The sequence below is a fragment of the Halichoeres trimaculatus genome, unplaced genomic scaffold (genome assembly GCF_033239565.1).
Source record: "Halichoeres trimaculatus isolate MK-OKI-2021-1 unplaced genomic scaffold, fHalTri1.1 fHalTri1_scaffold_4, whole genome shotgun sequence".
NCBI lineage: Eukaryota > Metazoa > Chordata > Actinopteri > Labriformes > Labridae > Halichoeres > Halichoeres trimaculatus.
Window position 1 is genome coordinate 27707160 of NW_027437182.1, and position 25856 is coordinate 27733015.

A 25856-nucleotide genomic window follows, 5' to 3' on the forward strand; every position below is an offset into this window, starting at 1 on the left:
GTCTCTCTCCACCTCGCCTGTGAAACCTTTTTTTGCTTTACCAGCTCTCTGAGCCAATTTCTCTCACATATGTTCAGACATATACTTTTCCTTCCTGTATTTTCTTAAATTCCCCAAGCTTGTTCCTCACACACCCTTTCTTCTCTTCGTTTATTTCTCCTTTTTGTGCCTTTGTTCTTCTAACAGTGGCTCTTTGGTTTCCTTCTTGTCATTCTCACCCCATACTCTCCCTTTCTCTCTGTCATCTTCCAAACCTATCCCCCTCTCCTCCTCCTTCTCTGTCTATCCCTCAGAGGTGCAGCCAGCACCCCAGTCCATTTCTTCGTTTTGGCGACAGGAGCTGACAGGCCAGTTCTGGCCCATATTGTTGCCAGCCTTCCTTCTCTGTTTTTCGCTCCCCCAAGTCACTTCTTGCTCCACTCTTTATCTCAGTTTTTTTTTCTCTTCACACTGAGGTTATAGTCACTCTTCTTCTTTCCCGAAAGCGCAGCATTTTCTGTGTTTTATTTGTTGGTTTAGCTTAACAAAATGTAAAAATAAGGTTTCTAGATCAAGTCCTCATCCAGTCACCAGTCGATATATCCAAGAATCCTCACTGGTCTAACATCAGACGTCTGTCTGACTGTGATAACACTTATGTTAATGACATTGTTGTCAAGCAACCTGTGAATGTGTGTGGAGAACAGATCACACAGAGCAGAAAGAGAAATGTCTGCTGAGTGGTACAAAGTTATCTGTCTGAATCCTTGTCTACATCGCTCAAAGTGTCCCAGCAAATGCGGTGACTGCTTTGACTTTGGGATGTCAGCAGTGAATGTCCTGCAGTTCTCAAATACACGCAACAGAAATTTCTATTTTGTGAGCACTCACCAAATATTTTTTCGGATAAAGACTTTTCCCATTACTCAAAAGGTTTGTTGAGGTTAAAACTTGAGTACTTTTTTTTCTTTCCTCTCAGAAAATTGACAGCACATGTTTTGCAAGTTGCAGTCGAGGTATCCTCAAGTGAAACTGTGAAAAACTTATTCACCAGTCATTTTTGCTTTCTCATCCCCTCACTGTGGCTACACTTGTTCTGTTTTCTAAGTTTAACAGCAGCTTGTATAACTCTATCTAATGGGCTTCATCCTGTAGTTTTTAGAAATCAACTTTTATCTGTTTTTTTAATGGGATAAAAGAGTATAATTGTAATAATTAACACTATAATATTTCTACTTGGCCAACAGGCCAGCAACAAGAGTACAGCTCCCTGTATTAAATACAACAGCATTACTTTTTTCAAACTAAATCCAAATAAAATGTGAGAAATATATTTATTTCAAGCAGTCTGAGTTCAGTTTCCAAAAAATCTCTTTTGCACTTGCTCACTGAGCCTTTTTTTGTCTATTTTTGTCTTTCAAGCCAACAAGTGGCTGAGTTAAAACAGGATGTACTGTTGTGAGCAGCTTTACCAGTAGTACAAAACTGAGCCTACCAAAAGAAGCTGAGATTTAAGGTGCCTGATGGATGTCATATGATTTGCAAAAGCTACAACACAAATGCAAAAGCTGCAACACAAATGCCACCATAGAAAACTGGCTCTAAGACAAAGATTCAATCTGAGGCAAAAAGATGAAACCAAAGATAATCTGAAACAATTACGGTTATCCTGGCATATTCCTAAAACAGGTTTTAAAGCTCTTATTCTGCTTTAAGTCAAATCTTATATAGTATCAAGGCACAGCAAAATGTGAACCACATGAGCACAGGAAAACCCCTGAAAATGGCAGACATTCATCTCTATGCAGATAAGCAGATGTTGCCTCCTCTGCAGTACACATTGATTAGTCCCACCTATGCCGGCAGGTGCCTCGTAATCATAATTATTCCACTAACAAGAAGCTGGTTTGAATTTAAACAGGTTTTTTAAAGTCTGAAAAATTGTATAAAAACAATGTCCCCACCTTCACTTGTGACTATTTCAACAGACATGACTCTTTGGTTCAGGCTGTTACGCAGATGCAGCGAGGTGATCTTTAGTTCTGTACGGTGTTTTGTCTTCACACTGTTGCCACTACAGCTCAAAAACCGCATTAATATGATAAAAAGAAGCTGGATGGAGAATTTGTTACAATAACAAAAAAAGAGGTTTTGTGTGTTTTTGTGTGCTGCTGTGAGGTATCAGGTGTCATATTTTATCAGACTTTATGGTAATCAGGCTAACAGCAGCTTCATCTTCACTGTTACATACTAACATAAAAACAGAGTGTGACACGTCTGACAGGTCTAATTTTATGTCTGATGATCGTGTGCAACTGTGCACATGAAATTACAATGTTCATAGAGTTTAGGTTTTGTTTGAGGCATTTGATCCAGTTTGGCATATAACTTCAAACAATTGTCTCTTTCTGAAAGCGTCTGCTGGGAGTTTGTTCTAAAATATAGAGGATGCCTTCTTATAATAATGATTTTATGCATCCAAATATGCAGGTGCCCATCTACACATAGTAATAGACTTTATGTCTTTCTATTCATCAGTTAGTGTGAGTGAGTATGTGTGTGTGTGTGTGTGTGTGTGTGTGTGTGTGTGTGTGTGTGTGTGTGTGTGTGTGTGTGTGTGTGTGTGTGTGTGTGTGTGTGTGTGTGTGTGTGAAATTTAAAATTGATGGTCTGTCTTTCCTGTGACCCAGACAGTGAATTAGAGGAAGTGTGTGAGCTGAAGAGCAGTCACCAGCCCCAGAGAGTGCACACTGTTCATCAGACATGTCTTTTATTCAATAACAGATTTCAGAAAGGAGAAATAGAATTGATATATAACACATGCTGACCTTCTTTCAAAGTTTCCCTGCTCTTCTGTCCGTCTTTGTTTTGAGATAACAGGAAGGTGAGTTGACACACCATTCCTCACCATAATACGCTTTGAATTACAGCTAATTCCCATTGACAGTTGTGTCAGGTCACTGATAGTTAAGTCAAACACATAAGCCTTTTCAATCTTTGTCAGCAAGTTAAATAGTCTCAGTGTTCTCTACTTTCACATCATTTTCACAGCAGTGATAATTTCACCCCCTCGCTCACAGCAGTATCACTTATTTTGCTTGATAATGACCAAAGATAAACCATTATGAAAAAACCCCACAACTGTTTGTTCTTCGCTCTCATTCACAGTCATGCACCAGTATCTGCATTTTACTCCATATCACTGGTACAGAGGTGCACAGAGCAGCACAGAGCTGTGCAGTGACTCTCAGTAACATTAGTGGAGTCAGCCATGCATTGCTTAATGTCGAAACCATTTACTGCTCCTGCTGACTCATTAATATTTGCTCAGTAAATATAAGAGTATTACTGATTCCCCTGTCCTGGTTCTAATCCCTTTATAACAGTTTGAAGTCACTTTTTCTCTTCTCGTTGTCTTTGCAAATCAAACAGAAACTATTCTGATTGATCCTGTAATAGTTAAAAACTGGAACACAAAAATGGAAACACATAAAAAGCACGGTTCAGTACATACTCCACACTTACTTGACATATTGTAAGACAAGATGACATAAACTAAGCTAGAACATCAATACTCCTAAAGTACATTTTACTTTAGATTACACTTTCAAAATTTGCATGCATTAAAAAAATAGATATTTTATGGTATTAAAGTGCAATAATGCCTTTAAAATACTGTATTCCTGTGCAGTTTGTTCCAGTTTTGCACCTGCTCCGCCTTATGTGCTCATCCTGACTGTGCTAAATTATCATGTTATGTGCCATGAGGCTCATTTGCATTAAAAAGGGTAGATTTTGTTCCAGATCAATGCATAATGGTTCATTTAAATGTATGACAACACAGTGATGCAATTTACTCTGCAGTACAGTTTGTGCAGCATCTAACCCCTTTCTGCATGCATTGTGAATAGCACTGGTTTAAGCATCACAATCCTTAGTGAATCAGATCCTGGGTGTTTAAGTATTAAATACAGCAAAAAAGTTCCAAAGTAAAGTATGTATAAGTTTAAAAGATATGTAAATTTAGCTGAAAATGTGGTAATGGCAAATACAATGACAACTGTATTGGCAGTATAATGAGATGTGATAGGAAAAACAGATTTGTAGATAGGTGCATATTAGAATCCTGACAGGGTGAGCAGGACTGCAGCGCTCTTGTCTGAGTTATCATCATGTCCTGACTTTCAAAACCAGCCTGAAACGAGCCATAAAGTGCACAGGTTTTGAACGCTAACCAAAAGTAACCCTTGGGAGGTAACAGGCAGAGATGAAATGTACCATACTCTTTACTCCCTACTCGTACCAGTTGATTTGATGTGATGGGTTTGATCAGATTTCCCCTGCTGTCGGTTTTGCTAATGACAAATAATTGAAATTAGTATGTGATTTTGATTGCAGTCACGCTATATTGTACATAACAACTGATATTCAACATAAAGTGTGGAACTCACAATACAATACAATACAACATGACGCTCAATATGCTGCCTTTGATGCCAATAACATCATGATACAGCGGGTCTGCAATAACTGCAGGTCAATCAATTAATGACACACTGTGGTATCCATTTAACTAAACACAGCATGCCCTCCACAAACGCTCAGGATTTAAATCAAAAGTTTTATAATTGGCACCAGTCATAGGATGATTTATGTCACACATGCCTGCACATGGATGAATGCAATAAATCAGTATTTTGCATGAGAAAGTAAAACCTAGTCATCTTGCGCAGGGTGTAAATAAGCAAAATTATAAACCTAAGTTTTAAAATAGTACACTGTTGTGATGTTGTCTTTCAAATGATTCGTCTTCCTTATTCACACAGATCGGTGTCCTTTGGGTGAGACACAAAATATTAAGTGGGAATAAGGGAATATAGTACAAACCCACCTACACAGACTAACACTTCCATATAATGTTTGTGAGTGTAAAATAACACATTCACCTCCGCCTACTCAATAAATGAAACTTCTACACAGACGGAGATGTGCAAAGACTACAATCAGTCCAAAAAGTACAGGAGGGAGAGTTTCTTACCTGTTTGTGCATCTCAATGTTGAGACCGTAGGACATCTCATAGTACTGTGGAGACAAACACAAGTGACACAGCTTTGTTAGCATCGTATGCACAGCACACATTAGCATTCAGTCTTCCACAATATGTCCCATTGAACATCTGTTGCTCAGCACTGCTGCATATGTTGCTGTTAGTCAGTGTGGTTTTAATGAAAGCAAGAAAGAGAGGAAAGATTGGAGTGGAGGGCCAGTGTGTGTGTGTGTGTGTGTGTGTGTGTGTGTGTGTGTCTCTGTGTGTGGAGGGGAAGGGGGGGGGCTGTGTATGGTGGCCATCAAAATAACGACACTGTGGATGCACAGGAAAACAGATGGTAATGTAGGATGAAGCTCTTGCAGGACTCACTGCAATCTGAATGCTATCAACATGCCTGAACACATCTGGAATTGGTCGAGCTGGCATTGTGATCAGAATTCAAACAGGTGTAAACACAATCTGTACAGATTAGCCTTATTGCTGGTTTACTGGTTCATAGTCTTAACATCTGGGATTACCACTAAGCCAATGAAACATACCAGAGCTTCTTTATATAAGTCTATAAAACAACATATTATATTATATTATATTATATTATATTATATTATATTATATTATATTATATTATATTATATTATATTATATTATATTATAATTTCCTTTTCATATAGTTATTACAAAATATTTTACTTCCGAAGAGTTAGTCAGACACAACAAATGAGCTTTAAGCATTTGTATTTCTGATCTGTTCTGCCCTAAATAAAAAATAAAAACATAATTGAAAAAGAAATAAGTAGGTTAGTAAGTAAATACTTGTGAATAATGTGATAAATCATTACTTGTAACCCAAACAACAAACTTCAATCCTGTGTCATTCTCCTGTCTGACATCTGCTGTAATCTGTGTCCCTTTTGATTTGCAAACATCAGAGCAAACACACCTCTAGGTGCATGTGTGCGTGTGTTTGCTAAAAACCTTGCGCAAGCACTTTCGCATGTGTGTGAGTGCTTACTTAATGTGTTGTTCCCCCTCCTCTGTGTTTGTTTGCCTGTGTGTGTACATCAGTAATGTGCTGTAATGGTGTTGGTGGTGAGTGGCGCACAGACAGCGAGGATCCGTCACGGTGACAAAGACAGCGTCTGCCGCCAGATGAGCAACGCTCTGACTGATGAGAGCGAGACACTGCTCCCCCTCTCTTCCTCTCTGTATTCTCCTGCTCATTTTCACTCCATCGCTCTCTCCTCTCTTTTTCATTTATTCCCCGCCTCATTCAGCCCCTCTCCCTCTCTCGACTATCTCTATCTTTTAGAGGCTGTCAGTCTGTCGTTTCTATCACTCCTCCCTCTGGTTATTTCTCTCCTTTTTCCAGCTGTCAGATGTTCCCTCACTCTCCATTTCGGTCTATCTTTCTGTTCCCATCTCATTTGACTCACTGGCTATCTTTGTCTGCTGACTGAATTCAATTCTGCTTTTTCCCCCTGTACATGATTTGGTACAGTACTGCCAGATTACACTGTATTAGGTTTAAACATTGAGAGTTATAATTGTGAATTTAATAAGAAAACCAACAGCTCCCATGAAGACTGTGTGATATGAAATGCAACGAACATTCTCCACTCTAACCGAAAACATTATTATTATTAAACCATGTGAAATAAAGACGAAAGAGAAGAAATCACATTAAAAAAAGGAGTGAATGAGGGTTTCAGTGCAATATTTATTTGTTGTTTCACTGTTCCCCCCTGAGGGTGTAACATGAACTATGCTGCTTCAGTGATAATCTGGGACTTGCTTCATGTACAAATTAAATATTCTTAAAAAATCTGATTTTAGTCTGGGGTTTTAACACTAAAGTGTCGTTGCTTTTGTACTTTATTGTCATTTACATCAATCAAAATGATTCTTAGGAGTGGAGACTACTTATTTTTATTTTGAGAGCCAGATAATGCTGCTGATGTTTTAATAAACTCATTTATTTGTCAGAAAAAATGTCAGACAGATGCTAGGATAGATATGCCATGATCTTACCCTTTAACATCGCTCTGACATGGGAGATACAGTAACACTGCTTTGTGTCTGAACCTTCAGAGGCTTCTTGTGATGTGGGCTGAAGTGGGAGGCAACACAAAGCCATGCATTTTGACATCATAACTCATCTGAGGCTGGAGCACTGGTGACTCAGACTTGGACTCGAGCATTGACTGCATTTGGACTCAGATAAAGGAAAGGAAGATTCTGAATTGTCTACTAGAAAATAACTGTTTTATTAGTAGTTAGGTCTACCCTATTAAAAATATGAAGAATCAGATGACCTGACAAGAGGCAAAGATGTGTGGTAGAGGTGGGGTTTTTTGGCTCTTTGCGAACAGCTGCAGTGTCCCCTCCTGTCAGTCAAGTCGGACATATTTCTGATTATACAAAACTATATGTGCTCTCCCTCCTGTCAACATCCTCGTTGACTTTCTTGCCAATTATCCTTTTACTTCTTTTCAGTCTTTCTTTTCTCTCTTTTATCTCACCTTGGTTTTGTCTACCTGCTGTATCATCTCACCCGTCTTTTACGGCACACTCATGGCTCTCTCTTGTGCTCTCATTCTTTCTTCATTCTTTTTACTCCAGTCATTTCCATCAATCATCTGTCTCCTTTATGTTCTCTCTCTGTCTCACCATTTCCTTCCTGGTTTGCTCGCTCTATTTATTTGCTCTCTTTTACTCTTCCTCTCTTGATCTTTCTCTTTTGTCCTTGTCAAGAGCTACATCTCTATTTTCCCCTTTCTATCCTCGTGTCCTGAGCTCATCTCCACTGAGTATTTTGCTCTTCGGTCTTACGGTTCCTCTCACAGATGGATGTGAAAAAAGGTATTTTCACGCTCTGGAAAAAACATACACATACATGGCACAGAGTCTCTTTCATAAGAGGAAAAACACACACACTTCACAGAAGTATGTACACACCTGAAACATGAACATATGTACCATGGCTGGCTCTTTGTGTTTCCATGTCAGCCTCTCCAACAGCCCTCTCCACATGAAAGACATGACATCTCTCTTTGTTCTTCCTCCTTCCCTCCATCTCTCATCAGCCTCTCTCATCACCTCTCCATCCTTACACCTCTTTCCTCCTCCACCTTTAACTCAATTCCTGTCTTCCTTTCCTTATTAGTCCTCCATCCGTCTCTCCCATCAGCCCTTTCACCCCTCCATCATTACATACCTCTTTCCTTTCACTCGCTACCCTTTCAGTCTCTCTTCTCTCTTTTTCATTTCAAATCCCACTTTTCATCCACTAAACTAACAGCTAAGTGCAGCAACCACAGCCCTACAACCTCATAAGTAACAACAGAGCACACTTCAGCAGCCACAGACCTGCTGTAATGAAGCGACTGACTACGAACACCTAGAACAACGTTATGAAAGGAAACGGTACGGTTTGATGCTCTGTACCAGCAGCGAAGGTTGAGCAGCTTTGATGCTGCCACTGTGCATTTTTGAGTCGGTGGACTCAATGGAAAAGTTGTATTGAGACTGCTAAAAGGAAAACATGCATTTATAACAATGGATTTCATAGTCATTGAAAAATAAGTGTTTTTTGTTCAGTGATGTGTCCAAAAGCTGGTATAAAACTAGAGTTAAATGAAAGAGAAAACTACAGAAGATTCTAGACATTCTTGAGAAAATACAAACAAATATTTTACTCAGTTAAACCCAGTCATACTCCTTTGAAAAGTGCATTTCAGGGATGAACCAATCCAAATTTTTTAGCCCTGATACTACCTCAGCATCAGTATCAGCAGATGCGGATACTGATTTGATCCAATACTAATATCAATTCAAATTTTCTGGTCCCTCTTTGAAGATGAGATTGAGAAACGTGCACAATTAATTCAACTTTCACAAAGTTTCCTTCAGAGTAGTTAGCGAAACAAGCAGTTTGCAGCTGTCATGGTTATCTATCTTAATGATAATTTAACTCTGCCTAGCACTAATGCACAGATCTATCAATGCTGATGACACTGTTAAAAGCCCATATTCTGCTCCTTTTCTGCAGTTTAACATGGATAATTGATGTCTTCATGAAATGGTAGTAACATGTTTTGGTCCAAAAAGCCATTAAATCAAGCACAGCAGCATTGTTTCCAGGCTCTCATAGCCCCTCTGTTCAGAACGCTCTGATTTAGTGGGCGTGACCTTCATATGTAAATGAGCCACCGCTGATACCACCCCGCTCTTCAGCGTCACTGAGAGCGGCGCCACGAGCTCCGAGTGCACAATGTTTAGAAAACAGCGAAGCTTGTTTACCGCAACATTACAGGCTAAAACAACAGGCTAACTGCAGCTACAGTTAGCATCCTGAAGCTAACACAGAGACAGGGGGACACTGAGGAAAAGCTCTTACATCTGCTCCACAGCACACAGCATTTAAAATACTCACATTTCCAGGGTCTGAGGTTTGTTGGTGGATGGTTGGTAATGCGCCTGGATTCAGGACCAGTCTGTTCTCTAGCCCTCTGTTGTACTGTCCAAAGTTGGAAAAGCAGTCAGCCGTAAAGTGACTAGCACACACATGCACAGTTTTACTGAGTGTAGCTGGCACATTTCCTTGGTAAATGAACTCTAGCCGCTTAGTCTTGTCTTCTTCCGAGTTGGGAAGCTTGTGCATGGAACTATGTGGCTGTTTACAGCCAAAAACAGAGCAGTGATGGCTCTTCAACTTTGGCATTCTCCTCCCTGCTGCTGGAGAGAAATCTCTCCAGCAGCAGGGAGGGAAGTGGGCGGGAAGGGGTTTAGGGGTATCTGCTTCGGTGGATCAATCAGGTCAGACTTGCTCCTGATTGGTCAAAAAAGGGAATCGCTGACACCGGCAAATCCTTAAAATCCAAACAGCTCGTGTTAGTTCAGGATTTTACTTCCACAAGCACTACTAAGTACAGGTTTTGTCATTAAATATCACATTTTGTGGGCTGGGAGGAAAGCCAAAGACCCACAAACTTCACTAAAAGACTTAATAAAGTGATTTTTGCATAATATGGAAGCTTTAATACATGTGTTTTGTTGTTAGAAAAAACACAGGAAAGCACAGAACTGCATTGAAAAGATCTGTCCGATGGATTGGCTTTTTGTTATAGATATCCCATCTTACTTTCTGAGTCTGTATCAGACCAAAACCAGGAGCAGATCGCTGCATCACTTGTGAGTTCATAACTTTTCTAAACTTTCCCGGACTTCACACCTATATAAAGCATCTTTTCACTTTACTTTTCAAATAAATTCAACAGAGAAACATAAAAGTTTTGCGGCTCTGCATTTATCCAACAGCTGTATTCTACTTTAAAGATTAAGAATAATAACAATAAGTTTATGAAAAGATAACTTCCTCAGCCAATTAAATGCTTTTTACACCTGAAAACAGCAGCAGTTAAACCACAGGTTAGTATGCATGAGGTGACAAATAGTCTTCAAGGAATATGTATTTTTCCCTTTTTTTAAATTGTCTTGTTTGTTTCGAGGGCAAAAAACTGTGGTGGGAATCAATAATTAGTTTGATAAATATGACAATGTGCAATAAGGAAATTTAACACCTGTGTTCCAGATAAGTAATTAACAAATAAGTTGCAAATATCTGAAATTCAGCCTTTCTGGAGGATGCGCAGCCTCTCAGTTTCTAACCTTGTTATCCCTGCACTGATTTCAGTTGACAGGATGAAATAATAGTAATAATAATAATAATAGTAATATTGAAAACATTTTGCTTATTGGCTGCCTGAAAGTTGCCTAACAGGAGAGGATGCAGATCACTGGAGATAAAAGCAGAGCACAAAATTTTTCAGAAAACTTAAGCTGCCCACAAATCAATTTCTTTGAACATGGAGCTCTTGGAACAAATCAGGAAGACAGGCCAGTCGGACACTTCTCTGATTTTTCATGTGAAAAATATCAATGGAAGTTATTGATTGTGCCTTCCCAACATCATACTTCAACAGATACAAGATTATGCTAACACCAGAGCCTTTAGGCTGTGTACTGATTAGATGTAAAATTATGAGTTCTTATGAACCGTGTTTTCATATTCCTTTCAATGTCATGTTACTGTTACAGCTAAAATATTACATCTGGCTCTATCAGATATAGCAAATGAATAAATTGGAGAAAAAACTAGTTTCAGAAAATAAACAGGAGTTATTTTAGTCAGCTCTAACATGCAGCAGTGCTGAGGGGATAGTGATATAATAAGTCTTAATTTGCTCACTGACTCATGGCTTGTTTTCATATCTGCCAGCTCTTCTTTCTTTTTGCACACACAGCTGTGTTGATTTTAGTCTTGCTCATGTGTCATGATATCTTAGTTTGTAAAATATGAGGATCTGGCAGACTTAAGCCTGGGTCAGTTATGTTGCTTCGGCCTGCCCTGTTCATGTGCAGTGTTGTGGCCACAGACTGTAAAAAAAAAAAAGACGTCATCTTAGTTGGCTTGAAGTGAGGTTGCCACAAAACCTGCGATTGGCTAACCTGACATCCCAGACGGACAGTTTCATATATCCGCCACGGAATTATTTCACAAGTCCATCTGGGTAGCAGCTCTTCCGATTTGTTTTCAGAGGCGGGACCTTAAAAAAAATCTGCAGCTAGTGATTGGACGACCGTTCTGATTAACACACTCACCACGGACCAATCCACATCAAGCCACGGTATGACGTAGCTTATGTGAGCCAATGCTTCTAAGAAACAATAGATGAACAACAACTGAATAACGAGAAACAGCTGTGAAAAAGGCGTTAGACGACAGCTTCCGTTTTTATAAATTCAACTTAAGAATCAAAGGAACGCTGACAAGTACGAAAGTCTGCTGACGTCACGTCTGCTCCCACTGCTCCCGCCTCTCTTCCCTGATTGGGCCGGTCAGAATTTAGCGGAGTGAAATCGTTGGTCATTGGAGCCCGACAAGATGGACCTGCAGGAGTTCAGAAACTGAATCAGGCAGGTCCGTCTGCTCTGCAAGGTTAGCGATTGGCTGCAGCATAGGTCAAAAGGCTCTCCAGCCTTTCCAGATGGGCTGTGGTCAAACTTTAAAAAATTTATACACATTGTAGAAGTGTTACTCACATCCAACTGTTGTGTTGATCTGAAGATATCATTTGGCTGCCTTGTATTCAAGTCCTCAGTTATAAGAGGTTAAAAACAAGGTATACATCACCTTTAACGATGATCGACAGCTGCCGTTCTTGTGTATTTTTGGGGGGATTGTAAAATATGTCGGGAGAGAGAGTCAAGAAGTGATTAGACTCTCAAAAGATAAAAATTATTATTATTTTTGTCATCCGGCTTCACTTAGATTCTTCCAGAATTCCCCACAGTCTTTACTGCGCACACTCTAGCTGCACAACTTCTTCAATGGCTGCGCCTGTGACAGGGCTATTTTGGCTTCAATACCGTACAATGGTAAATGACGGAGCCACACTGTCCACTCTATATACAGTCTATGGTTGCGGCAGTGTGTTTGTGAATGGTACATTCAAAATATGAGTGCTATTCTAGGTTTCACAGCAAGTATGTGCGCCGTGTGTCGTCAGTGCTGAGCACTCTGAAGCCGATCCGTGCCCACTCTCATCAATGCTCTTGCTTCCATAGGGAGCAGCTTCATCTCAAAGGCGTCTACCTGCTATTTTCAACAGAGCCAGGTTGAGTGTTGAGTTGTACCTGAGTCTTGTCTTCTACAATACTTTGTGTTTTGCTGTGTGAATTTTTGGACTTTCCCCTCTATATTTTCAGTGGATTTTTGTTGCAAAGAATATTTTTGACTGTATTTCCTGTCATGGGGTTGGAGGCTGCAGAGGCTTTTTAACTTCCAGGGTTACAAGGATGGAGGATGACTAAAACATACTGCAACAGCATCTATAGAAAATGTGTTCATCATAATATGGGACTTTTAAACTGTCCCTCGCTGTAAGCCTGCTCTCATATAGGCCATGAGCACGGATGAAGTACCCTTACATGTTTGGGCACTTCACAAGCAAAAGCAATTTTTTTTTCAAATCATCCTCCCAGTAGCAGGAGGTTATTCACCTCTTTATGCTCCAGTGCCCCTCATTGTGATGCCACAACAGAAGTGCAGAACTACCACTGATAACAATATTAAATTGTGATGGTTTATTGGTCTCTGCGGCATCGTTTCCCCCCACACTCGCTTCCTTGCGGTAAGGAGAAAAAGAGCTTCACCTTCAGGAAAGCTCGAAAGTGTTTATGTGGTCATTTAAAACAGTGCTTCTCAGGCTGAAATCAGCTTTACACCCTTAGATCTTTGGACACCAATAAGCTGAGAGCTGTGGAGGATGGTTGCTAAAAGCCAGGAGTTGCTAGCTCAGTTTGAACATCACTCTGTTATAGTAGAAAAAGCTGGCCCGGCAAGGATTTTCTTTTACATTTTTCTTTTACCAGTACAACCAATTCAATCCAGAGATGAACTGGTCCAGTCAGGGTTTCCTCTGAAGAGGCAAAGGAGAACACTAAGAGAGTGAAATGTAGTAGCAGTTGTCCTGTGGGTGTAGGCTAGACAGCAGTGAAGTGACTATTGTCCTATTTGTGCTGCCTGTACAGCACTCTGGTGACAACACTCTACATATGCTGGTCTGGACTGTAGTATATCAACAACTGCTTTTCAGTATGCAAGTATTTCAATTTATTACAGTAAACTTGAGCACAATAACATGTTTAACAACTTCAACATACCAATAATTTTAGATTGCAGTAATACAGAATCTGTTTGTGAGGTATATAATGTTTGTGTGTCTGAGTGTGTGTTGCTGAGCCTGACAGAGGAGCAAGAAGGCAACCAGCTGAAGTCACTCACAACAAACAGACAACACGGTCTGTGTGAGTTTGAGTGACAAACGTTTGTAGTATTTATTTTAAAAAAAAAAAAAACATACTTTTAAATACTACTCAAATATAAGAAGGTAAATGTCATCCTCAATGATTTGATGATATAGATGTGATAAAACATGCACATGGGTTGATCTGAGTTCATGACTTGAAGAAGCTTACGCTGAACTGAAGATGAATGGTTAGTATCTCAAGTTACAAATAAGATATTGTTCTTATTATTATTTTATTTTGTTTTGGCTTTATGCTGTCTTTCTAGTTAGTTAAAGTTAAAAGACAATCACGATTACTCCCTCCCTGGTCTTTTGAAAAAAACATATTTTAGCCTCTGTCTGAAACCCTCCTGTCTCTTGAAAGCTCCTTGCATCACAAACCCTCGTCTTTCTGATTGGCCAGCCAACTGAAGGCCTGTCTCTGACAGAACTATTGGCAGTCCTTGTTTATTTTATTTTTTGAGCCTGCCCTGCCAATGTGTCATGAACCAGTTCAGATATCTTAATGCTTATGACCTCATCATCTTGTGCTGCTTCCAAAACAGCCCGTTTGAGCAGTTTACAGAGAGATTCAGGGATTTCTGTAAAATGTGACTCTGAAGGGGTTTAAAAATTTATACTTTTTGTATGGACAGCCAGCATCGTTACCTCTTACTCATGTCTAAAATATGTTAAAGAATGATACTTCCTCATTTGTTGCTATCACATTATAGATTGCAGGAGGACAAAGTATAACAATGTCTTTTTTTTTTTTTACTATTGTTCAGTCCTTCAGATGGTTCTCAGTTCCTGGTCGATCCCAGTGACTACCAAATAGCACTGCATCTCTAACTGTGCGTTCACACCAAAAGAGGCAAAAGAGACATAGGTGGCAAGCCCACGCGAGACAGCAGACAGCGGACAAAGTGGCAAAATATTTTAGCCGCTTTGGCCGCTCGTCATGTGACCGACGTCAAAGTAAACTTGCTCTTGTCATTTAAAGGAGCTGCACAGTGAACTTCTTCACAAAGGCAGCTGCTTGCTGTTTTTCAACTTCAGTTTAAGGCATAGCATGAACATGGTGTAAAATCACCATCTAATCAGTCAGAGCAAGTGAAAACCAGTTCACCGGGGTCCATTCAGATCCTGGCGCACAGTCCGGTACGAAGCCATCCACGGAAGGATCCAGAAGGATCCAGATGGAGACTGTTTGATAATAAAAGTAACCTGCGCCCCCTGGCGTAAACCTCAGATCGTTGCTGAAAAAAGTAAGTCTGGAGCCCTGGTGTCATCTCAGTCCGATGTAGCAAGAAATGCTTTCATGCTAGGCTAGGCTACGTCTTTGCCACAGACTACACTTCACTTCGCTATTTTCTGCTATTGCTGCACATTTTTTTTTAACTCCCCAGAGCAACCTACCACCTCCGCGACACGATCTCAGGCAATATTTTTTTGTTGTTGGTCGTAGCAGCCAAAAATTCGGACATTAAAAAGAATCGGATGAGCCCGAACACAATTAATGAGCTTTTTGGTATCCATGATGGAACTGGGAGCTGAAGTTACATGCGTTGTTGTTTAGGGCCCGCTTGGTCAAAGGACATCTCTACTCTGATTGGTTGCCACCGCTTGCCACTGAACTGCATCATAGCTTATTACCATTAAGTTGACAGAGGCTCAACTCTGGTGCCTTTTTTGACGCCCCAGCCGCTTAAGCTGCTCAGGACGCTCAGGACGCTTTGGCTACTCAGGACGCTGGGCTCTCATTGAAAATGGATTAACTTCCGGCGTGCTTGCTGCTTTCGCCTCTTTTGCCTTTTTTGGTGTGAACGCACATTAAGGACATTGTTGAATGTGGTGGAGACTGCTTCTTCTTTTTGCTGAAACGTTTTAAAGTACCAACATTTAATGAGATTCAAAGGTGTTGCCATCTTGCTTTATTTCAAACAACAAAAAGGTAACCTTTCAGGGAACTGACAAGCCTGCCATACAAACTGCATTGCTTACATGCCTGAGATAAGTGTTGAAATAAAAAGTCTCCTCTGGAAACATACTTTCTTTTTTGAAACATTTACAGTCATTTATTGCAGAACCAAAAGGTTTTTTGTGCTGAACTCTACGACAGACTCATAGGTATATCTGTATGGGTAAATGAGAGTCAAATCCCTGGAGTTCTGAAATCTTGTACTTGTTTCTAAGCTTGTTGTGTCAGCTCAGCAGTCAGGTTACTTAAGATAGAAGAGGTGCAGTGTTTATCTGTACGTACTACTGTATCTTTCCGCTCCTCTGAACATCACCCATTCTAACATTAATCTTCAGCTAATAACATACACACTGCACCGACATCATCCAGGCAGGACAGACAAGAAGCGTCCCAGCATTTCTATCAATGAACTGCTCTCTCCTCTTGCTCTGTCTCAGTCTTTCTCTGCTCCGGTGTTTCCCTCCTCTTTCCACTCTTCCATTTTTCTGGGAGGGGTTGCTCTCTCTCTCTTCTGTGCATTCAGCGAAGAACGCTGGCAGACTTTAAAAATGAGCTTTAGGAAGTGGGTCTAATCCAAGGTGATTTATCTAAATGGGACATTCTTGTATGCGAGTGCAAAACTGTTCCTGTGCATGTGTGGCTTTACAGCAAGTACTTATAGAGAATGTGTATGTGCTTCTTACAAGTGTGTGCCAGCAGCTTGTGTTTACTCCTGCATGCATTATTTGCAAGTGCGGGGGTGTGGATGCGCGTTAGAAAACCTTAACAAAAGCATTGTTCGTCGGTGTCTCTGGGGTGAGCTTGTCTCTTTCATCTGCCCACCCACACACACACACAGACACACACACATAGTCACACAAATACGGTAGATGTTAAAACATTTATTAGCACACTGCGCTAACCCACATCAGAGGTTAGTTTAGCAGGCTCTGACTTCTCGTGTCCTGTCAGCGGGTGATGACTAAATCAGTCACGGCAGACATTCAGCCTCGCCACGGCTTCTCTTGCAGCGTGTTTCATCAGAGGGAGAGCTGGAGAAACCGCTGGATGGCACTGACCTTGAATCTGAGGGGGTTTGTATCTATAAAAACATGTGTACAGTGTGTACCAAGAGGCAGATCCATCTTTGCTAACACACCCGTCCTATTTGCTCCCCCCAGCTCCAGGCAGTTCAGACAGGTTTAAGACTCTTAAAACAGTCTCAATCCTTCCCTACATCTGGCCCCACTTAAATCCCTCAAGACTACTCCCAGCAAAGTTTAGCTCGAAGAGGAGCAGTGTCTCCTCGGATGCTGCCCTCTGCCTCCATGCTATCCATCATTGGTCTCATTTCTTCTTCTCTACCATTGTTGGGTGTCTCTTCATCTTTTGTCTATTCAACCCCAAATTCCTCTTCTTTAAATCCTGTATACAAAAAAGGACTTTTTTTTGCATCACTGATGTGTTTGTTCCACCTTTCTTTCATCCCTCTCTTTGCCCATGCCCTTGTTCTTTTTTTCATGATCTTCCTGCCAGTGCCCCTGTGCCCTCTTTCATCTGCTGGTTTCACTCCCTCTCTCCCTCTCTCCCAATCTGCCCTCATCTCTGTCTCCACTTCCCTTATTACCTTCATTCTCTTCTTCCTTTTTTCTTCCCCTCTTTCTTTCTCTTCTGTTTCTTTCTAACCCTCCCTCCTCTCCAGAAGTCTGTGACTGTAATGTTGCTGAGGAGAACACAGTGTGTCAGCCTGAATCAGACGGATGAGCTGGGAGCGGAGTAAGAGGCTGAGAGCACCGCATTAATCCATCCACACACACACACACACCCACACACACACACACACACACACACACACACACACACACACACACACACACAAACACACACACACACACACACACACACACACACACACACACACACACACACACACACACACACACACACACACACACACACACACACACACACACACACACACACACACACACTTCATCTCTGCCTGAGGGGATGTACTGAACAGACGACACACACATACTCGCAATCCTTCAACATTGACCGTATGGTCAGCATGAGACAAAACACTGGAGCCATGATACAATCCAACAGTACATTATCACAAAATCCAAGATTAAGGCTTAAGATCATTTGTTCTTGCCAGAGTATGGTCATATGAAATATAAATCACTGAAATAAAATTCTAAGCTGTATCATATCAACAATGACCATCAAAATTGTCTTTGTTTACCTGGGACTAATTGCTTTTTATCCCAAGTGTGACCTCTAAAACAACATTATAAGAGAATCTGGATTTTTTCAGGAAACAATATTTATGTAGTAGAGGCAGGGAACTGTAACATTACAGTCACTTATGCTAGCTAAGTTAGCCTGCAAGACTCCAAATCACAGTGTTAAAAGTCCAGTTTGGTAAACCAACATGTTTAACTAATCAAGTAAACTTAACATCACTCTTTACAGGCTTTCTCTGCTGATCAGCCTGTGATTATTCACATACATTAAACTGTCTATTATTATGGATGTAACAAGACGATTCTGTGAACCTCAAACCTTTCATCCACATGTTCCACCTGCTCAGTGAGGCACAAAATTACCAAGCGTGGTAGTATGTAGATAGAGGTTTAAAAAAACTCCCCAAGGTAACAGTAGCAAAGATTTTTATCACAATGTTTCATGTCCTATCCAACTATATCATACTATATATCAAGCCATATCATATTATATCGTATCATATCCTTTTTAATTATAATGCTGTCATTCTGGTATTGTAACCAGTCGCACTCATTTGAATCATATAGTATTTTATGATAGCTTGCCGTGTCATATCATATCATATTATATCTTATTATATCATATCATGTACTAATCATCTAATCCTCTTATGGTATCATATCATATCATATCATATCATATCATATCATATCATATCATACTGAAATTTATCTTATGGTATGATATCATATCATATTGTACGACAGCATATCCTGTGGTATTATATCATATATCGTTGAAGAGATATGAAATAAAAATGACATGACACGTTTTGGTATCCTATGATATGAGATAATACAATACCAAAAGATATAATAGGATGCAATACTATACAATTCAATATGACATCATATTATATCATATATCATTTCACATCATATCATATGATATCATATCATATCATATCATTTCATATCATTTCATTTCATATCATATCATATCATATCATATCATATCATATCATATCATATCATATCATATCATATCATATCATATCATATCATATCATATCATACCATATCATATACATAATTCATTTCATGGCTTAAAATATTGTACGGTATTGTTATTTTTTTGTGACCCATTTTACCACTTTGTATTGTATCATGTCTTTTCATTATCATATCCTATGTTTTTCTATATTGTCCTATCCTATCCTATCCCACTGTTTTAAAGCATACGTCATCAAGCTGTATTGTATCACAGCATGAAGTGTCATGTCGTATTGTATTATGACAAGCTGTGTTGTCTTGTATCATGTCCCTTTTTTTTGTTGCGGTATTGTATCATAGGTATCATTGCAATGTTGTATCATATCATTTTGTACTGTATTATATCTTTTCGTACTGTATGGTATTGTACCAGACCACTTTATACCGTAATGAACACACACACACACACACACACATACAGGGAGAGAGACAACACACTATGGAGAGGCAACCTTGTTTGATTCCAAACTTCACGCTGAAAACTTTATATTAAAGGGTTAAAAGACTCCATTCCTCTGTAAGAGTTTTGTCTTGTGTTTGACGGGGGGAAATGAGAGAAAGGCTGCAGAGCATCTAAGAGTTTGCATGCAAAAAAGATTTCAAAAGATGGAATAAAAATCAGAAACCAGGTCAACGACTGAACTCTAATACATATTCAACAGAAAACTTTGACTCATAAAGCCATCGATGTGTCTTCATTTGAGACCAAAAAGGGTTACACAGTCCACAACATCTATGAGGAAACACAGAAAGACAAGAATGACACAAAGTCTATTTGGATTCAAATGTTGACTTTTGGAGTTTCTTCATGATGCAAGAAACTTCTATCTCCTCTCCTTTCTCTGAGACTGGTGCTTGTGTAATCTGCACTTTGCAAGATTCTCCCCCAGGCCGTCGGGGGGTGAACACAGCTCTCCAGGCGAGGGTTTTTATTGCACTTTGTGTAGGCATGCGACCAACACTTCTACGCCCTCTGATTAGCCGGGGCTACAATGCAACCTTATTTAAAAATACACAGAGGAATTCCAGGAGAGCAGTGAAATCTGAGAGCCATGAATTATAAATACAACAGGAGGAGAAAAGCAAGACGCCTACAGACACTCTCAGTGTGTGTGACAGGATGTTTGTGTGTTCGCAGCTACCACAAATGAAACACACTGCCAGTCCATGTAGTGAGGAGCTACCTACATTCAAATACATACAAAGATCATGCTAAAGACAAGTCTTCAAAAAGGAAAAGACAGTTTGGTTCAAGCTTTTCTTTCAGTATGTTGCATGAAAGAGTTTTCTGATGTCTTTAAACCAAAAAAATAAACATTTTTTGGTAATGTCTGGCTGAAAAATTAAGATATTAGACAAACAGAGGGGAGTACGTCAAAGGAAAAAGTTTGTTTGTGGTTTAATCGAACATTCTTGGTATGCTCACATGTAGCTTGAGAAATCAGACTATGAGCTTAGTCAGCATGAGATCAGACTATTAAAATGCACGTAAACAGCTCAGTCAGACTGAGAACGGACTCATGATCGACTCTTGTAGATAATGTGATTCCTATCGGACTGGGGTTGGGTTCAGCAGGACTTGGCAGGTCTCTTGGTACGCCTCAGTGTTCAGCATGAACAAATGTCATCCAGGAGAGGAAGAAGATATCATCGTTGGAATGTTGCTTCCTCTTCGAGTGAACTGAAATTGGTTTGACAAGAACGCAGCTTGGCTTATCAAAAGGACACAGCTCCTCCTATCGAAGCGGAGTGAGATGTTCTCAGTCAGAAGTCTGTTTCTGTTTTCTGCATGTATACACAGACGAGACTAGATCCCTTGCTGTGGCTCAAGCTATGATCTTAGTTCACATGTAAATGTACTGGTTGACAGATATCGGCTGAGCCAAAAAGTGCTCTAAACTAAAGTCAGTGGCAAGTATTTATCGGCCTACATTAAATGTTGTAAAGCTAGTAAATTAATGCTTATTCAGGGAGGAGGGTTTTAGAAGGCAGAAAAGCTTACCACTAAAATGATTTTATCACCAAACAAAAAGTAAAATGTCAGCAGTGTGGAAAAATTTCACTTCCTCTGAGACAGATAAATGACATGTAGTCTGTAAGACAAGTTTAAGTGACGTTTTAAATGGTGGGACAACCTTAGACTGTATAAACATGAATGTAGTCTCCCTGACGTCACCAGTCTGTTTCTGAACCAAAAATGAAGCTCATCAGCTAAAGCGGCCATATTGGTAGTGGCAAGGGCTTTGTGTACAGCTTTAAGTCGCCCGTCAGTCACGTGACCTGAGTTGAACCTCTGATTGGGCAAGCTTGCAATCTTAATATCCTCTGAACTGCTGAGTAAGAAAAAAAATTCACCCCTTGTACAGTGTGTGCCGATAGTAAATTTAGCAATTCAGACAGGAGACGTTTTTTGAACCAGGCTGTAAATAGGTTAATTTCTGCTTTGAAAATGGCTTTTTTTGGCTTGGTGTGGTGTCCAGTCCTTCTGGAGCCAGCCTCATGTAAACACTTGAGAAACAGCAGATTTAAGCACTTCAACATTGTCTCATATTCTTATCCTGGAGATAGCAGCTTGGGGACAACTGGAAAGATCATGTTAGTCAAGTCCACGCTGAGTATTAAAATCTTCCCTGGTTTTCATTATTAGTGCAGCTCTAGTTTTCATGACCAGTTGGTTAAATTTTGGGAAATTAGTAAAAGAAACTAACTGCTTGCAAGTGACCATAAGAGTTGCCAATCACAAGTCAAAACCCTGGCTCATTTATTTAGCTGTTTGTCATTGTAACTTAATCATAAACTGAAATTCTTTGCTGTTTCTTCTACACTTCTACCAAACAATCGCTAAACTCTGCATTGCGATTCATCATATTGTCATGTCTTCTTGGGTGTTAAAGCGTAAAAGCTCACTAAAAACTCTGCATGCATCACCCTGTGTAACCATCTTTGTACTTTCCAACCCCTCACCCGAGTATTTAAAGAGCTTAGGCGTGATGAATAGTAAAGGCAGGAGCAGTGCAGCGTGGTGAGCAGAGCCCCAGCCTGTGGAAACAGGCCTCAGTGTGGATGACAGGCCTAACGAGCTAAATATAGCCTTCTGGGTTATCTCCTCTGTGGGCGCAGCGAGTCCGTTGTTGCTTCACATTATTTACGTGTCTGTGCGTGCACCCTCTCTTCCTCTCTATCTCTCTTTCTTTCATTTCACGCCCCCCCACACAAACACATCACTATCTCTGTCTCTTGCTCTCTGTGTTGCAAACTCTCTTTTCTCTCCCTCTCTCTTCACTTCATCCCTTCCCAGCTTTTTTTCACCCTCCATCTCTCCTCTCTGCAATTCTGTCCCTTGGTATCTCTCTCATTTCATCTCATTTTTTCATTCTCTCCTTCCCTCTGTATCTCTCTCCTGGCTCAATCACTCTCTCCCTCTCCTCTTTTATTCTCTTTATCTCTGCCTCCGTTTGTATCATTCCCTCCCTCAGCAGCTCCCTGTTTTTTTTTTTCAGGCTGACTCTCTCTGAGCCTTTTTTTTTCTCTCAAGCGATCTTTCCCTTTGAGCCTCTCTTTCACTCCCCTCCCTCTCATTTTCTCTCCCTCTTTCCCTCCCTCTCATTTTGAAGCCATGTCTATGAAGCAGCATGGCACTCTGTTCGCCAGCACGAGGAGCCGCAGTTCAAATACTACAGCCTGGAGAGCTAACCCTCTACTAACCCATGTATATGAACATGTCGTATGCATTTACAGCTTTATAAAACTGCTGTGGTCAGGTTTTGAACTTAGGAATAGAGCAGACAGTACTCTTGCGCTTGTGTTCTTCCTCCCTCTGTTTGGGATCACTCGGTGGTCACAAAGGCCGTGACATTTAATATGCACAAAGTTTGATCAAATGTCATGCACTGCCCTTGTCTTAGAAAGGGAACGACATCTATGCTGGCATGCCACCACTCCCATTGTGTAAGACTAGGAGGCGAGGATTTACAGTAGAGAAGGTGGATGTTTGTCTGTGCTGTTTGTTCCACACAGTAATTCTGTGAAACCACAGGTAAAGCCAGGGAGTGCCTGAGATTAGGGCAGTGGGTGTTTTAAAGGCTGTGGTTTTCTGCAGCTATTTCTTTATGGGTGTTCTGCACTGGATCATATTTGTGTATAAGTTTGTTCTTGTTCTTTTTGACCACTTAGAAAAACATATTGAGGATATTTTTAATGAAATGAGGTCAGTTTGACAAGTCTGTGTTTTTTAAGGACCTGCTATGGATCTTTTTGAGTAATATAAGATCCCAAACAAACCTCAACAAGTTGGTGACTTTGCAATTGTTTGCAGTTTACTTGTTATCAAACAGTTTGAGATTTTATTTCAAATTCAACCACAAAATGCAATAACTTCACTCTTTTTCATCCTAAGATCTGAAGATGCTATGAGGAGGATCTGTTTTGATTGCACTCCCTCGCCACCTTCTGGCCTGAAGTCTCTGCACACTGCCGTAAATTACTTTTAGCAAGGCGTGTGTTTGTTTTGGAATTAAAAGGAGATCTGATAGAAACTAATTTTCTTTGTTCAGGACAACTTTTTACTGGATACAACATGCCGAGGTAAGGTAGTTGTCCAGTACAGTTACAAACGTTGTAGCAGCTGGCTATATATCAGCGACATTGGCGGCCAGGTGCTCTGATGTATCTGTAGGCTAACGTGACAACAAGTAAACACTGTCAGTTTTTAAGTAGTTTAGTAGCATTTATATCTAGCGTAGCTGGCACCTTGGTGCTCTAAGACATGTCTGTAATGTGTAACGCAAGTAAATCCTGGTTATATCTACCAAGCAGAGCTAAAGTAACCTCACTCTTCATTTTATTGATAGACTCTCAAGTTTGAACAGACTACTGCAGAATAACTGCTGACTGTGGGTTGGAATGAACATTATCACAAACAGCTTAGCCCCTGTGTTATAGAGTGATACAGCCTGAGCTAAAGGCTAATTAGCCTTTAGCCTTTTATTACAATCAGGCATATATCAAGAAGGGAGACTTTCAAGATCACTTCCAAACTCCTCACAGCTCCTTTAAAGTTATTTTTGTCAATTTTGTAAATAGACACTAAAGTCAGAGACAACGAGTTGTGGACAAACAACACACAAAACTTCCCTTCTCACCCCAAGATGCCCTTCAGTCAGTTGCTTTAGGGATGCAATCATAATGTTAATGAATTAAGAGTTAACAGAAAGAGATTACTCACATACAAAACAAATATATCTCTTTAACAATAAAGCCAACAAAATGTTTATCTTATCGTCTGGCACAGAAGAGTCTTACAGTCAAAGACTGCCAGTTAATAGCAGCAATTACCTGAGCTGTGATAGCAAACGTAAAACAAAGGGATTCTTTTTAAAGCGTTCAGCTTCAAGCCAACCAAACTGAGTCATGTTAAACACTGTTCTTTCACATTTAAACCAATTTTTATTTCATATCCTACATCCACTCTCTGCTCCACTATACGCCAGCTGGTGGTACAAATGCACTTTATATTGTTATTAATCCCACTTTGTCAATGTTTAAAGCAAGAACATGTTAGTCACAGGGAGACCTAACAACTCAGCCTTCCTTTGTGTAACCTCACACTCACGCTGCACAACGCCAACCCTGTAATGTTGACAGTTTTTCATTGTAGCAAGCCCCAGGAACCAATGGTTGGTAATTTGAGTGATGGCTTGGGAAAAAGAGTGGGCCCCCAATACATTTTTTTCTTGGGGAAAGAAGTGTTACCGCTACAATGAGGAGCTATATTCAAAATGTATACAATGTACAACAAGATCTTATTAGCATGACACAAACAGTTCAAGTTAAATATTGTAGCAACATGAATGGCAATTAATAGATAAACCACTCAGGATCTTGCAAGTACCAATATGGTGTCTGCCATTAAGAAGCATTATTCAAAGTGACTTGAATATGCTTTGTTTGTCCCACTACATCACATCCCCAAGATCAGGGGAGTTTCAGGGGCCACATTCAGCCCATCTGATCTCATTTGGGCCAGAGTAGTAAAATTATTGCTTAATGACCTATAAATAATAATGAATGTTGTCCCTTTGTTTTAGTGCAAAAAACACAAGTATTCTTTCAACTATGTCAGGGTGTCAGTATAACCCAGTGATTAGGTCCCGTGCCGTGTGGGGCTAGCCCTTTAGCAATTGGCCTGAGTTCAAATCAAACCTGCGCTCTCTTTACACACTCTCTTGCTGTCTTGTTCTGACTGGATAAAACGCCAGAAAGAAAAAAAGCACGATTTCAATGTTGTTTTGCAGAAGTTTATCATTTACATGTGCGCTTTACAACTTACAGATCACAGTATGTCAACAAAGGCACATATTTTTAGGCCCTGTTTACAGGACAATGTTTCACCCTAAAATGCAGTAAAAACGATGTGGAAGAAAAGAATCTGCTCTTACACGGAAAAGCCGAGACACCGAAGACGCTGTACTAAGTATGCCAAGCCTGTAGGTGGTGCTATAGCTATCTTGTGCAGGGGCTGCTTTTGACAGATCTCCACCGAAGTAGAGTTGAGCCGATCATCTGGTGTATTGGTGAATACTCAGTGCAGAAATGGAGCAACGGAAGCATATTTTGTTGAAAGGCAGTCAGCAGATTCAGCAGATTGAGCAACACAAGCATAATATAGTAGTCCATGACAATCTTAAAAATGGTCATTTGTGCTGCTGTATGTGTTTGCTCAAAGCAGAGCGTGATG

General features: G+C 40.2%; 1 protein-coding gene across 2 annotated transcripts in view; it reads right to left on the reverse strand.

Moving 5' to 3' along the window:
* Positions 1–25856, reverse strand: part of tle2b (TLE family member 2, transcriptional corepressor b) — a 104963-nt gene that overhangs the window by 59327 nt on the left and 19780 nt on the right. For both annotated transcript variants that reach the window (XM_074667550.1, XM_074667549.1), the window contains exon 4: positions 5018–5062. In XM_074667550.1, coding sequence (XP_074523651.1) covers positions 5018–5062 — 45 coding nt within the window. The remainder of the gene's footprint in view (positions 1–5017; positions 5063–25856) is intronic.